This window comes from Carcharhinus amblyrhynchos, chromosome 19, assembly GCF_965287045.1.
Source record: "Carcharhinus amblyrhynchos chromosome 19, sCarAmb.v2.hapA, whole genome shotgun sequence".
Classification (NCBI taxonomy): Eukaryota; Metazoa; Chordata; class Chondrichthyes; order Carcharhiniformes; family Carcharhinidae; genus Carcharhinus; species Carcharhinus amblyrhynchos.
In genome coordinates this window covers 36,469,719-36,484,061 of record NC_137342.1, presented here as the reverse complement: position 1 = coordinate 36,484,061, position 14,343 = coordinate 36,469,719, and the positions used below count along the sequence as shown (strand labels likewise).

Here is a 14,343-nt window from a genome sequence, read left to right as displayed (position 1 = left end):
GCTTGTCTCAGCTCCATCTTAATTTGGGTGGACGTGTGTTCTCTGACTGAATTGCATCAACACAAGTAGAATGGTGAATAAGTTGTGTTTGCTCGCCTTCTAATGGCAGTAAGCAGTGATGTGGAGTGCTGCTTTGTATGGGCTGGATGATAAAGATTTGTAGTTGAATTGTTCCTCTGTTCAGTGCTCTCTGGTGCTAGTATGTGTATTTTCTTTAGCACATTATAACATTTTTGTCACCAACCTTCTGATAAGATTGTTGTGCCATTTGACAGCCTTCTCTTCTCTTCATTAGTCAATTTAAAGCAGCTACTATTGAAGAAAGTTTAATGGATTACCCGGTGGCACAGTGGTTAGCACTGCTGCTTCACAGTGCCAGGGACTGGGTTTGATTCCCACCTTAGGTTGCTGTATATGTGGAGTTTGCACATTCTCGTCATGTCTACATGGGTTTCCTCTGGGTGCTCCAGTTTCCTCCCACAGTCTGAAAGGTGTTCTAGTTAGATGCGTTGACCTGAACAGGTGTCAGTCTGGCGACTAGAGGAATTTCACAGTAACTTCATTGCAGTGTTAATGTAAGCCTTACTTGTGACTAATAAATAAACTTTACTTTAAACATCTTTGTACTTTTACCCCTTCAAATTTTCTCCACTAACCAGCCCTGCATGTGCTGACTCAAAAGCGGACTAAGGTTTAGCTAGCGTATAGATGGTCCTCTGGTCCAGTGTCCATTTCACGAGTTCACTGAAATAGTACTGACAGGCTGCTGTGACCTGCCTACATAGCATACATCTGGAACAGGAAGCTAGCCTCCTTCGCTAGCTACATTCGATGGGCAACTGTTATCCCATTGTGTTCTAGTTGAGTTTGCACTTGAATTACGCTGTCTTGTTCAATGCATTGAGGAGCTTGATAGTTTAAAAATAAAACACACAGTTTATACCACTGGCTGATTCTTACTTTAATACTCTGTCTCAAAATCTTTGCGTTTGTGATTGATCAGTTTGCTTGTAATGAACCTGAGTTTTCTTGGTTTTCATTTTAATCTGTCACATACAGTAATACCTCAATATAAAATACAGCTGCAATAAACATGTGTATTGCACTTGGCTAGTTGCTAGTTTTCTGACTTGATGCAGAAAAATTCTTGCATTTTTCAAAGATTCCCATACTCTGCTAAGCCTCCATTTCGAAGGTTCATGTTGCATTCACCCCTCCCTCTACTTTCTACATCATGCATTTTGTGGGAGGCAGAGTTCCATCCTATTTTCTTCAGAAATTAAGGGGGAAATAATTGACACGTTCAGCATGCATGTCTTGCATTCAGCCATGTCGGGATTGTGTGTCTCAAATAGGTGCTGGTTCAAGGATTTCGACTTGTATGCAGCATTTGGACATTGCAGAAATAATTTTTCTTTCTCGGGGTTCCCAAACTGTCGGTCATGTCTCCTAATGGGTCGCAAGCTCTGAGGTCATAATGGTGACATTGGAGTGGAGACTGCTAGGAAAGTCCTGGGACCAGCTCTGAGACCCCATGATACATGTGGCCGACTTTTTTTTCTGTTCGTACGAGAACGAAGTGGACAAGTCTCAATCCCTGCTAACTTGTTGAGGTGACTATTGCATCTATCTAAGCTTTTTCAGGTGAAACAGCAATTGGTTACTTTGCACCAGCAACAGCTCTGACAAGTATAGTGGCTGCAGTTTGTAAATTAGTACAGATTTCAGCATCACCCGGGTCGCCAAAATCACGCCTCCTCTGTGCTAGGCTGAATCAGTAGCTTTCGTCCTTGATCATCCCATTTTCCTCAGCCCCTCCGTTCCCTAGTAACCATTTGGGTTTGGTGCTCTTTAGCTGAAGGTAAATCATGCAGTTGAAATATTCTTTCTTGTGTTGACAGATCTGCCAAAGAACGCAAAATCCGGATCTGGAAAGATTACGTAGCTCCAACAGCTAATATGGATCAGAAGGACAAGCACTTTATGGCCAAGGTTCGTGTCCATTATTACAATTAACAGTGGGAGTGAATTAATGTGATTTTTGAAAAGTATATGCTCTTATTCTTGCTTTGAATTGAAAATGTTGAGTACCTTGTCTGCTTGATTGGTTTGGATAGTAAATGACTGGGGAGGTGTTAAAATATAGCTCTGTAGAGGTGATTTTTTTTTCTCATCGGTCTTCTGGATGAGGTGGTACTTTTCTGTGCTTTGTAGTTGAGATCAGGTGCTCAGTGAGTTGAGACTTGCAGCTTCAAATCCCTGGTGTGCTGTGTTTAAACTTCATTTTTGCTCCCAGAAGCATTGACCTTTGCTGGGCTACCATTCTGAAGTTTTTGTCTGAATAGGATTCCTTTGTAAGCTTGAGCAGTAAATGTCAGAAGACTGTTTAACAATGGAAAGCATCAAAAGCTGAGCTCAATCTGGTGCTTGCCGAATATCCCCATGTGTACTTTCTGCCAAAAATGAACAACTAACAATTGTGAGCAGAAACTCTGTTTTTGTTGCCGCGCGTGCGCGCACCCAGTTGTCTCCATCGAGGAAATGATCTGTTGCTTTCTTGACAATACGGAAACATGTCTGAATGTAAATTGAATGGCTGCTGATTCATTATCATCCTGCTTACTTGAATTGATGCACTCCATGGCTGAAATTGTACTGTAATATCTAATATTTAGGTTGTATCAATGGGTAGGGCAAGTGATTTCTGGTAGTGTTGAAACTGCCTCTATTATGGATTGTATTAAGGGATAAGGCTGCAGCAATTTCATTTCAGTTTAAGATCAATTGGAGGTGTTAATTTTTGGTTTAATTTGGTTTGTTTGTGTGTGTTTGCAAACTATGCTTGGATGTTTGACCTAGCTGAGAGACTTTCAGAAGCAAGAAACCCCTGAGGCTTCCATTGAAGAAAATGACAGAGGATGGAGCTATCCTCTAAAAGGAAAGCTGGTTGGTTTTGTTGTTGTCTGGGAGAAAATAATTGAGAGAAGAGCTAACCAAGAGCCTGCAGACATCTAGTTCATTGAGTTTAACCAGACAACTCAGTTCTGTGTTTAGAGAGGGAATTCTTATGAATTGGGTAGCTCGGTGAAGAGAGAAATCTGGTTATGGAGTATATACCAAGGGAGTGTCTGCATGTGTCTGGTGGATTGTGGTGTGCAATGGTTAATGATGCCTATACTTGGACCAGAAGGTTGTATTGGTAGACCTGAACAGTGACCTGCGCAGCCAGATCTAAAGAAAAAGGAATTACCAGCCAGAATGAGTATGTTTAATATCCTGTCTGAGTAAAAACCACAGTGAAGACATTAAACTGGACTAAATTTGTTGGATTAAGTTGAAGGTAGAAAATCATGTGGTTTAGAATCATTATCTTATTTGCTCAAAGTACCTATTTAGTCTTTATTGTGTGTTTGTTTTCTTCAAGTTTGTAAAGAAGCTTTTGATGTTTCAGTTTAATCTTGGAGCCCTGCTGCTCATTTCCTTTTTCTTCTGTGCATTAACAAGTATTGCACTTGTTCATTGTTCTTACAGCTGGGATCATAACAAGACTAAATTACTCATTATTGCTCAGATCCATGAATGCTGCATTTTTGCCATTTCTAAAATCTCCTGGGCAACAAATTACATTCCATGTGGTGGAAGTCCCTGGCCAGCCTTTGGGATGTTTTGACCTTGAACAAAATCATTGAATATTTTACCCATTCCATGATTTTTAACTTTCCTTACTTCAGCTTTAAAGCCACAAACTCAATTAAAATAACAAATACATTTAAAAACAAAATAGCTTAAGATGTCTACAGAAGCAAAATGTCCTCAGTATGAACATATTTTAATTTCAGAATTGTTATGAATAAATGTGTCATTAGTTAATCCAGTCAGGAAACCTGTTTACTTTAATCCAGACAACATTAGATTGTGACATGCACTGAAAATGCAGATATGTTATATCAGCACCGTAGCAAACACACTTTTGCCACGACTATATTCCGAAGCATTTATAAAATAAAAATGTCACACATTTTGTGCATTAGTGATTCTGTTTTGTATGTCCATGAGGTACAGGGAAGAAACATTGATGCATGGGCATGCATCTGTTTTCACAACAGCAACTTGTATTTATATAGCACCTTTAAACATAGTAAAACATTACAAGGTGCTTCTTGGGAGTATTACCAAACAAAATTTGACACAACTATATCAGGAGATAATGGAATAGGTCAGTGGTGGACAACCTGTGGCTTGTGGGCCACATGGAGCCCTTCTGGGTTCTGAGTGTGGACCACAAGACTGTTGTCTAATTTCAGGGTTGCCACATTCATTCCATGTAGCTTTTTTCCTACTGGTGTGACTGGAGCATTATGAATGCAAAGCAAGGGCTCTGAAATGGGGTGCTTGCTGATTGCAGACAACAGTGATTGTGAGAGCTGCATGTGCCTCTTCTTCCAAAGTGTAAATATTTCTTTCATTTTTACCATCTGAAGTTGATAGTTCTATTGATACTAGGGAAGAAATTTCCTAGGCAGCTGATATCATGGCCTCCAATGATACAGTGGTTAAAATCAGGGGTTTTCAAGGGGCAAGAATAAGATGGCAAAGGGTTATAGGACCAGAGGAGATTGCAAAGGAGGCTTTGGAGGGATTTGAAAACTAGGTTGAGAAATGTTAACTCGAAGCATTGCCAGACTGAGAACAAATATGTATTTGAGTATCTTAGCAACCTGAAAAGAGGGTCGTCTTATTATTTTCCCTAAGGTGCTGCCATCATTCTTGCACTGCAGTGAAAGATGTATTCTCGAAATCTCATTGTACAAGAGCTTTATCGGGTCTCCAATTGATTTGCTTGTTTAACCCATTGTGAACTGGCTGTGGACATACTTTTGGACTGATACTATACTATCTTCTGTAAATATGTTATTTTGAGTAAGCTGCTTAGTGATTTAGCTTAATACAAGATATATCTGGCTGTATCTACCTTGTGAAGTGAGGCATAGTGGGATTTTTACACATTAAATGGCAACAACAAAAAGGTTATTGCTTATCCAACTGTAGGGTTTCTGTCCTCAGAGTTGCTATTGTTGTTTAGGGCTATTAGACTGCTCAAGATAAGCACTTGCATTGTCTAAGGTCACTGAAATACGATTTCAAGTAAGCTTTCCATTGAATAGTCATGCTGTACTATGTCACTTTGTCCACTTTGGGGTGATCATGAAATAGAAATGAATGCTGTTCTGAGAGCTGATGCTGCAAATTACTTTTTGTAATTTCAGTTTTATTTAACCAAACCATTTTAAAAACAAATACATTAATCTAAATCACGATCAGTGCTTTTAACGAATCCGCTTTCCCCAGTTTATGATATAAGGTGTACAGGAAGGTTTTTTTAATTGACTATGGATTTGTACGATCTTGCCTGCAAGATTGGCTTATAATGTGGCTCAAGGTACATGTATTTAAGTTGGCTATAACCTGGCCTTCAGTGAGCTGAACCTGACAACGATTGAAGTTTGAACCTCTTGACCCTGTTATTTCTATCAGAATATAATGCCTGTGGATTGTGAAATGGATCTTGGAATCTTAACTGTTTTCTTTCAGATTGATGACCCCGACTTCACATTTGGTAACTGCTTTAACATTAGTGTTTAAAAAAGATTGAAATGTGCTTCTAGGAGGCAAATATACAACTTTCAGGGTGGTGCTATCTTTCTTGGATTTCCAACTGAGTCAACCATAACTGCAGTTAGTGTCTCATCATAAAATTCTTAGAATCCCTAAAGTGCAGAAGAAAGCCATTCTGCCTATCAAAGTAGCATCATCCTACACGGTAGGATAGAACAGTGGTTAGCACTGTTGCTTCACAGCGCCAGGGACCTGAGTTTGATTCCCGGCTTGGGTCACTGTCTGTGTGGAATTTGCACATTCTCCTCGTGTCTGTGTGGGTTTCCTCCATGTGCTCCGGTTTCCTCCCACAGTCCAAAGATGTGCAGGTTAGTTGTTTGGTCATGCGAAAATTGCCCGTGTCCTGAGACGCATAGGTTAGAGGGATTAGCGGGTAAATATGTAGGGATGTCGGGTAGGGCCTGGGTGGGATCGTGGTCGATGCAGGCTTGATGGGCCAAACGGCCTCTTTCTGCACGTAGGGTTTCTATAATTCTATCCTCAAAGAGCACTATAACTAGGTCCGCTCTCCTGCTCAATCTCCATAACCCTGTGCACTGATCACAGCCATTCCAGTGTCCATCTTTGGACTGAGAGGAAACCCACGCGAACACTGAGAACGTGCAAGCTCCAAGCAAACAGTCAACCAAGGCTGGAATTGAACCTGGGTCCCTGGTGTTAGTCAGGCAGCAGTGATAACCACTGTGCCACCACACCACCCATCGTCATTCCCCAAACTCAACCTCGTGGAACTGATGACTGCCTATTGCTTAATAAGTGATAGGAAGTGGACAGTAAGCTTGGAGTTATTATTGAGCCAACCATGTGCATCATTTGGAAAATTCAAAGTTTTGTTTCTAAGTGTTTTGATGGCCAACGCATAGGGCCCACCCTTTGATTTTGGTGGAAATGCACAAAACCATATTATAAGGAAACCCTGATTACCTTATTGCAAATAAAACCACTCTATGAAGTACCCTCATTTGCATTTTTCAAAGAGCCAGTGTCAGCAATCCAAAGGAAAGGTGCTGTGATTTCAGATGTTTGCTCTTACTTATTGACTTATTCAATTAAGCCAAAAAATATGTTGTATTAAGAATTCAAGACTGCCCATGTTGCATATTCATTCAGCCCCAAGAAGATAAAAATCTGATGGTCTGAGATCCTTTTATGGACCCCTGTTTAAAAACATGTGATGTGTGGTAGCTGAGGTGGAGCCAATGTTGGTGGTGTTTTTGGTGCACTGTGTACAGGTCTGAGTAGAGAACGTTGTTCATGATGCATTTGGTAGAAAATATTTGTTACTCTATGTCTAAATTAGAGTGTGAATTATAGTTTTGGCTATTTGCTTTACTCTGGATTGAAAGGAACTGACAGAAGAGATGACTCTTCACTTAAAAGAAAATAATAACAACACAAGGCACTACATGTGCATTTTTGGACCACCTGCTCGTTTCTTGGCATAATGAAAACTGACTGGAAACTAGCTATGGCATGCATGCCAAGTTGCATTTTGGGGACTCACTGTGAAAACAGTATCATGGTACAGGTCAAATATTGTTGAATTAACATATACTGTGTACAGAAAAATGAGATTGTAAAGAATACACTTTCAAAGATCACTTAATAGTAATTGACATGTTCTTCAAATGGTCAGCTTGACTCAGTTGCTAAGTCATTCTGGAGTCAGATGATAGAAACTAGAAGCAGGAGTAGACCATTCAGCCCTCCAAACCTGGTCTGCCATTCATTTTCATCATGCCTGATCATTGGATTCAATATCCTGATTTCCCTCCCACCCCTTTGGTTCCTTCAGCCCCTAGAGCTATATTGAATTTCTTCCTGAAATCTCAATGTTTTGGCCTCAGCTAAGTTCTGTGGTTGTGAATTCTACACATTTATCACCCTGTGGGTGAAGAAATTTCTCCTCACCTCCGTTCTAAAATGTTTACTGGTTATCCTCAAACTACGACCCCTGGACTCCCTGACTATTAGGAACATTCTTTCTGAATTTACCTTGTTAGATTTTTATAAGTTTCTATGCGATCCCCTCTGTCTTACAAATTCCAGTGAATGTAATCTTAACTGACTTAATCTGTCCTCATGACAGACCCGTCATCCCAGGAATCAGCCTGGTAAGCTTTCAATGTACTTTCCCTATAGCAAAGACATCTTTCTTCAGATAAGGACACCAAAACCGTACACACTACCCCAGATGTGGCCTTAGCAATGCCCTAGATAATTGCAGTAAAACATCCCAATCCTTTTAGTCAAATTCTCTTGCTATGAAGGCCAACACATGATTTGCTGCCTTTACTGCCTGCTGTATCTGCACGCTAACTTTTGGCAGCTGATGCACAAGGATACCAAGGTCTCGCTGAGTATCCACCTCTCTCCGTTTATACCCATTCAAGTAACCCAACTTATTCTTATTGCCCCCAAAGTAGATAACCTCATTTATTCACATCATACTGCATCTGACACGTCCATACCCACACACAGCCTGTCCAAATGATGCTGAAGTCTCTCCAAATCATACTGCATCTTCCTCACAGCTCACCCACCTGCCCATTTTTATCATCTGCAAATTTGGAGATCATACATTCAATTCCCTCTTCCAAATCATTAATATATAATGCAAGCAGCTGAAATTCTAGCACAGATCCCTGTGGAACCCCACTAGTCACTGGTTGCCAATCAGAAAAGGACCCATTTATGCTTCCTATCTGTTAACCAGCTTTCTAGCCATCTCAAGGCATTACCTGTATTCCCATGTGCTATACCACTTTACATAGTAGCATGTTATGTGAGACCTTGTCAAAAGCCTCAGTCTAAATAAACCTCACCCACTGGTTCCCCTCAGTCAACTTTACTAGTTACGTTCAAAGAATTCCAAGAGCGTGATTTCTGTTTTGTAAATTCGTGCTGATTTTGTCTGATTATACCACTGCCTCCCAAATACTGAGTTATGAAATCCTTGATAATGGACTCTAGCAACTTTCCCAGTTGTCAAAGTTAAGTTCACTGGTCTATAGCTCCCTGTTTTTACTCTCTCTTTTTGAACAGTGGGCTTAAATTTAGCTACCCACCAATCTGTAGAAACCAGCCCAGAGAATTTTGGAAAATAACTACCAATGGATCTACTATTTCCAGGGCCACTTAAGTGCTCTGGGATGAAGATCATCAGGACCTGGAGATTTATCCACCTTCAATCCCATCAATTTCCCCAAAACCATTTCCCTACTAATGCTGATTTCCTTCAGCTCTTCACTACAACATGATTCTCTCAGAACTCCTGGTATGTTATTCATGTCTTCCTTTGTGAAGACTGAAGCAAAGTATGAATTTAATTTCTCTGCCATTTCTTTATTCCCCATTGTGAATTTCCCCCATTTCTGATTGTAAGGGGCCTATATTTGTTTTTGTCAACTTTTTCCTCTTTGCATACGTATAGAAACTTTTACAGTCAGTTTTGAGTTGTGGCCCTCAGCAGAATGTAAGCATATGATCTACGCCAAGTGCTGTTTGATTAGATATTGGATGGAAATGTAGCCTGTTCAGCTGATTCAAGTGGATATTGACAGCCCCGTGGCATTCTTTCGATGATGGGAAGTTTTTTCTGATGTCCTGATCAAAAATGTATCTTTTTCCAAACCTTCCAAACAAATAATTGGTTATTCACCTTGCTGTTAATAGGGACCTTGATCCATGCATAATGGCTTCCAAGTCTGCCCACAAAGGTTGCTGCTGTTGAAAATAATTTACTGCATATACTTCTAGACACTTCTAATACAAGCTGTTCACAGAAGAAGAGAGAATTATAGAATGACACAGCACTGAAGGGAGCCACCTGGTAATCATCCAGAAAGACAACATCTCCAACATTGCAGGGCTCTCTCAGAAGAGACAGCACAGATTTTTACTCAAATCTCTGGAACGGAACTTGATCCCACCATCTTTTGACTCAAAGATGGAGTCCTTTGTGCTTTACTGGTCATTTATTTGGTTCATTACAATATTAGGGAAATTATTTGTATTATAAATGGTGGGAACATCTTTGGCAAAGTTCATTTTAGAAACATTTTCTCTGGGTGACTGTATAGCATTCTGTGCTGACTGGTAGCTGGGAGATCTGCCATGTGACAGATACAAAAGCAAATTCTTTGGCTATGGATGCTGGAAATCTGAAATAGAAATTGGGATGGCATGGTGACACAGTGGTTAGCCCTGTTGTGTCAGTGCCAAGGACCTGGATTCAATTCCAGCCTTGGATGACTGTGGAGTCTGCATGTTCTCCCAGTGTCTGTGTGGGTTTCCTCTGGGTGCTCTGGTTTACTTCCACAGTCCAAAGATGTGTAGGTTAGGTGAATTGGCCATGCTAAATTGCCCCATGTTGTCCCAAGATGTGTACGTTAAAGGGATTAGCAGGGTAAACGTGGGGTTATGGGGATAGGGCCTGAGTAGGATGCTCTGCCGGAGAGTCGGTGCCGATTGAATGACCTTTTTCTACGCTTGTGGTATTCTTTGAAAGAGAATTTTGGAAAACTCAGAGAAAGAGAGAGGGACAGAGTATGTTTCAGGTCTATGACCTTTCACGAACAAATCGGCTTCATAATTCTTTGTTGGTTCTGATAAAAGGTCACAGACCTGAAATTTTTAACTCGTTCTCTACAAATGCTGCCTTTCCAGTATTTTCTGTTTCTGCTGTTACGGTACTGGCCCCTCAGTGCAGGAATGTGATTTGGGATGACTTTCTTTACTTGGTTTGATTCTGGGCCACTGCCCACGCCCAGGTATCCTGAAGCCTTTTGGTACTTTTGTTGGGGTGCATTGGAACAGTGAAGTACTTGAGGATGTCCTTTAGTCTTTTTAATCCTACTGATAATTTGTGTGGTGCAGAGCTGACAACAACACAAACTGAGAACAAGAAAGAACAAAGTAAAGTCAAACAATATGTGCAGTGATGTTTGAATTAGGACTGCACTAGCAGACCTCAATCCAGCAATATTAAACCATGTTACATAAACTAGCTTAGAATAAAATGAATTAGATTTATAACTTGATGCTGTCATGAGAGGGCGCTGTTGAACTGAAAACTACAATTCCTTCCACTACATAAAGAATTGGACTGCGGTGTTCCATTTGTACAATTGAATTTCCTTAAGAGGGAGAATAGCTGTGGGGAAAATAATTTGGTAAAATATGTCATTCTCCAATTCTGTGAAACAGGCACGGTGGGTCAAATGAGCTTCTATGTTGTATGATGCTATGTGTCTTGCTCAAAATAAACATAGGAACATTTTCCAGCAGGGGTCACTCGAGAGCATTTGGAAATGGGAATCCTTGTTGACTTTGTTTTATATTCCTCCTTCCCAATTGTGAATTTCTGAAAAAGAGCGACATACTGGTGAAACTTTTTATCTCGTGTTCATCAGAACAGATACAAGAATGCCAGATTGCAAAGGGAGCGACAATTCGCAGTAAATAGAAAAAGGGGCTGGTTACTTGGCGAGTTGACTCTGGTTGAGATGTTACCATGGAGAATGCACCAGGAATTAGTGCCCCTCCCCCACTCCCACATGCAGAGGACAGGTCCTTGCATGTGAATATATGTAGCAAGGATAAGGATGTTGCAAGCCCAACTGATGATCTTAGCATTGGTTGTTAGTGTAATTCTGAGCAGAATCTGGATTATTCAGCAAGTGCTGTCTAATCACAGACTCATGTCATATGTTAGGGCTTATGTTCTGAATTTTGCAAGCGCAGGATATTAATCTACTTGTGCTGTAGTGCAACATAGAATATGGGGCTGATTGGGTAACTTGATGTAGATTAGTCTGTGTGGTTTTAGTATCTCATTCAGCGCAGTTCACATGTTGAGCCACTGAAGGGTGTTGCAGTAAGTTTTAATCAGAATTGTCGCAGCCAGCCCTTATGGATTGGAGGGAGGATGGATGGAGAATTAGCCATTACTGTTCGACAAACATTACCTACTTAGGGAGAAGGGAATGGTAAAAGAGAGGCCTGATGGTTGTAACGAGAAAGGATTGGTTGACCAAATACACGCCCGAGCTGATAGGGGTAGACTTGATTAAAGAATTGGAACTTGCTGATTTTTTTTAATGAATTGAAGGTTTAATCAATTTTAAACCATTTGTCGAGATTGAGTGTTTTGTAGGTGAGTACAAGCTGTGTTGTATTTTGTTAACTAGACAACTGATATGGTTTGAAGAATAATCTGCTGGGTTTTAGTATAATACTAGACAGCAATTTAGTTATGTTATAGTAAGGTGAAAGCAGGATGCTTTACGTTTCGTACAGTTCCTTATATATTGGACCTATCTCGATCTGCCACACATGCAGTGTCATTATCGATAGATGCTTCAGTCATTTCATGCATAGCAAGACTCCACAAAAATTAGATGAATGGCGGTGCACATTACTATTTTGGTAATGTTGGCATGTAAGTATCATAAGAACATAAGAACATAAGAAATAGGAGCAGGAGTAGGCCATCCAGCCCCTCGAGCCTGCCCTGCCATTCAATAAGATCATGGCTGATCTGTCGTGGCTCAGTTCCACATTCCCGCCCTCTCCCCATAACCCTTCATCCCCCCTCTTATCAAAAACCCATCAACCCGCGTCTTAAAAATATTTAGCGAGGTAGCCTCCACCACTTCAACGGGCAGAGAATTCCAGAGATTCACCACCCTTTGAGTGAAGAAGTTCCTCCTCAACTCCGTTCTAAACCGCTCCCCCCCCTTTATCTTGAGGCTGTGCCCCCTAGTCCTACTATCCTTTCTGAGCGGGAAGAGTCTCTCCACCTCTATCCTATCCATCTCATTCATCATCATATATGTCTCATTGAGATCTCCCCTCATTCTTCTAAACTCTAACGAGTACAAGCCTAATTTATTCAGCCTCTCCTCATAGCTCAACCCCCTCAACTCCGGTATCAGCCTAGTAAACCTCCTCTACACTCCCTCCAAGGCCAAAATATCCTTGCGTAAGTACGGCGCCCAAAACTGCCCACAGTACTCCAGCTGCGGCCTCACCAATGCCCTATACAGCCGCAGCAAGACCTCCCTACTTTTATATTCAATCCCCCTCGCTATGAAGGCCAGCATCCCATTCGCCTTCCTGACCACCTGCTGCACCTGCAAGCTGGGTTTTTGCGACTCATGCACAAGGACCCCGAGGTCCCTCTGCACCGTCGCCTGCTGCAGTTTTTCGCCACGTAAGTAATAATCCTTCCTACCATTATTCCTACCAAAGTGGACCACCTCGCACTTGCCAACATTAAATTCCATTTGCCAGTTCCTGGCCCATTCGCCCAGCCTATCTAGATCCTTCTGTAGACTCTCCACACCCTCCGCACAATTTGCCGTTCCAGCAATCTTGGTGTCATCAGCAAATTTCGACACCCTGCACTCGGTTCCCTCCTCCAGATCATCTATATAAATGGTAAATAGCTGAGGTCCCAGCACCGACCCCTGGGGCACTCCACTAGTCACCATCTGCCAATCCGAATAGCACCCGTTGACCCCCACTCTCTGCCTCCTATTTGACAACCAATCCTCTATCCACGCTAACACCCTACCCCCAACTCCATGTCCCCTGACCTTCTGCAATAACCTCTTGTGAAGTACCTTGTCAAACGCCTTCTGAAAATCAAGACAGACCACATCCACCGGCTCTCCTCTATCCACCGCCCTAGACACATCCTCATGGAACTCCAGTAAATTTGTCAGACACGACTTCCCCTTAACGAAACCGTGCTGCATCTGCTCTATCAAGCAATTCCTCTCAAGATGCCTCGATATTTCCTCCTTGATGACGGATTCTAACATTTTACCTACAACAGACGTTAAACTAACAGGCCTATAATTCCCTGCCTTTTGCCTGGCACCCTTCTTAAACAACGGCATAACATTAGCCGTTTTCCAATCTTCCGGCACTTCCCCGGAATCCAGTGACGTCTGGAAAATAACCACCAAGGCATCCACTATCACCTCCGCCATTTCTTTCAGAACCCTCGGATGCATCCCATCTGGTCCTGGGGACTTGTCCACAATCAGCCCCTCCAGTCTGTCGAGCACTGCCTCTCTAGTAACAGTAATGTCATTAAGACCCTCCAGTCCTACCACCTTTCCATCTCTAACACCTGGCAAATTATTCACGTCCTCCTCCGTGAAGACAGAAACAAAAAAGTTATTCAAGACCTTAGCCATATCCCCATCCCCGTCCCCTACCACTAAGTCCCCCTTCTCATCCTCTAAGGGACCAGTGTTCACCCTAGCCAGCCTCTTCCTTTTTATATATTTATAAAAACTCTTGCTATCCTTTTTTATATTAAGCGCTAGCGCAGCTTCATAGTTTCTCCTACCCTTCTTTATCAACAACTTTGTCAATCTTTGTTGACTTTTAAACCTCTCCCAATCCTCTTCTCGCCCACTACTCTTAGCTACTCTAAACGCCTCTGCTTTTAACACTTTCCTTCATCTCCTTCGTTATCCACGGCTTATTACCTCTCCTCCTACGGTCCTTTTTGACCATCGGAATAAATTTCTGCTGAGCACCAAGAAAGATCTCCTTAAAGATCCTCCACTGCTCCTCAGCAGACCTACCTTCCAACGTGCTCCCCCCAGTCCACATTCGCCAATTCTTCTCTCATCCTACCGTACTCCC

The 14,343-nt window shown here is 41.7% G+C and overlaps 1 protein-coding gene across 1 annotated transcript in view; it reads left to right on the top strand.

The window, feature by feature from the left end:
- snd1 (staphylococcal nuclease and tudor domain containing 1) overlaps positions 1-14,343 on the top strand; it is a 907,822-nt gene that overhangs the window by 49,090 nt on the left and 844,389 nt on the right. Inside the window, exon 9 of the mRNA XM_080207582.1 lies at positions 1,902-1,992. Coding sequence (XP_080063708.1) covers positions 1,902-1,992 — 91 coding nt within the window. The remainder of the gene's footprint in view (positions 1-1,901; positions 1,993-14,343) is intronic.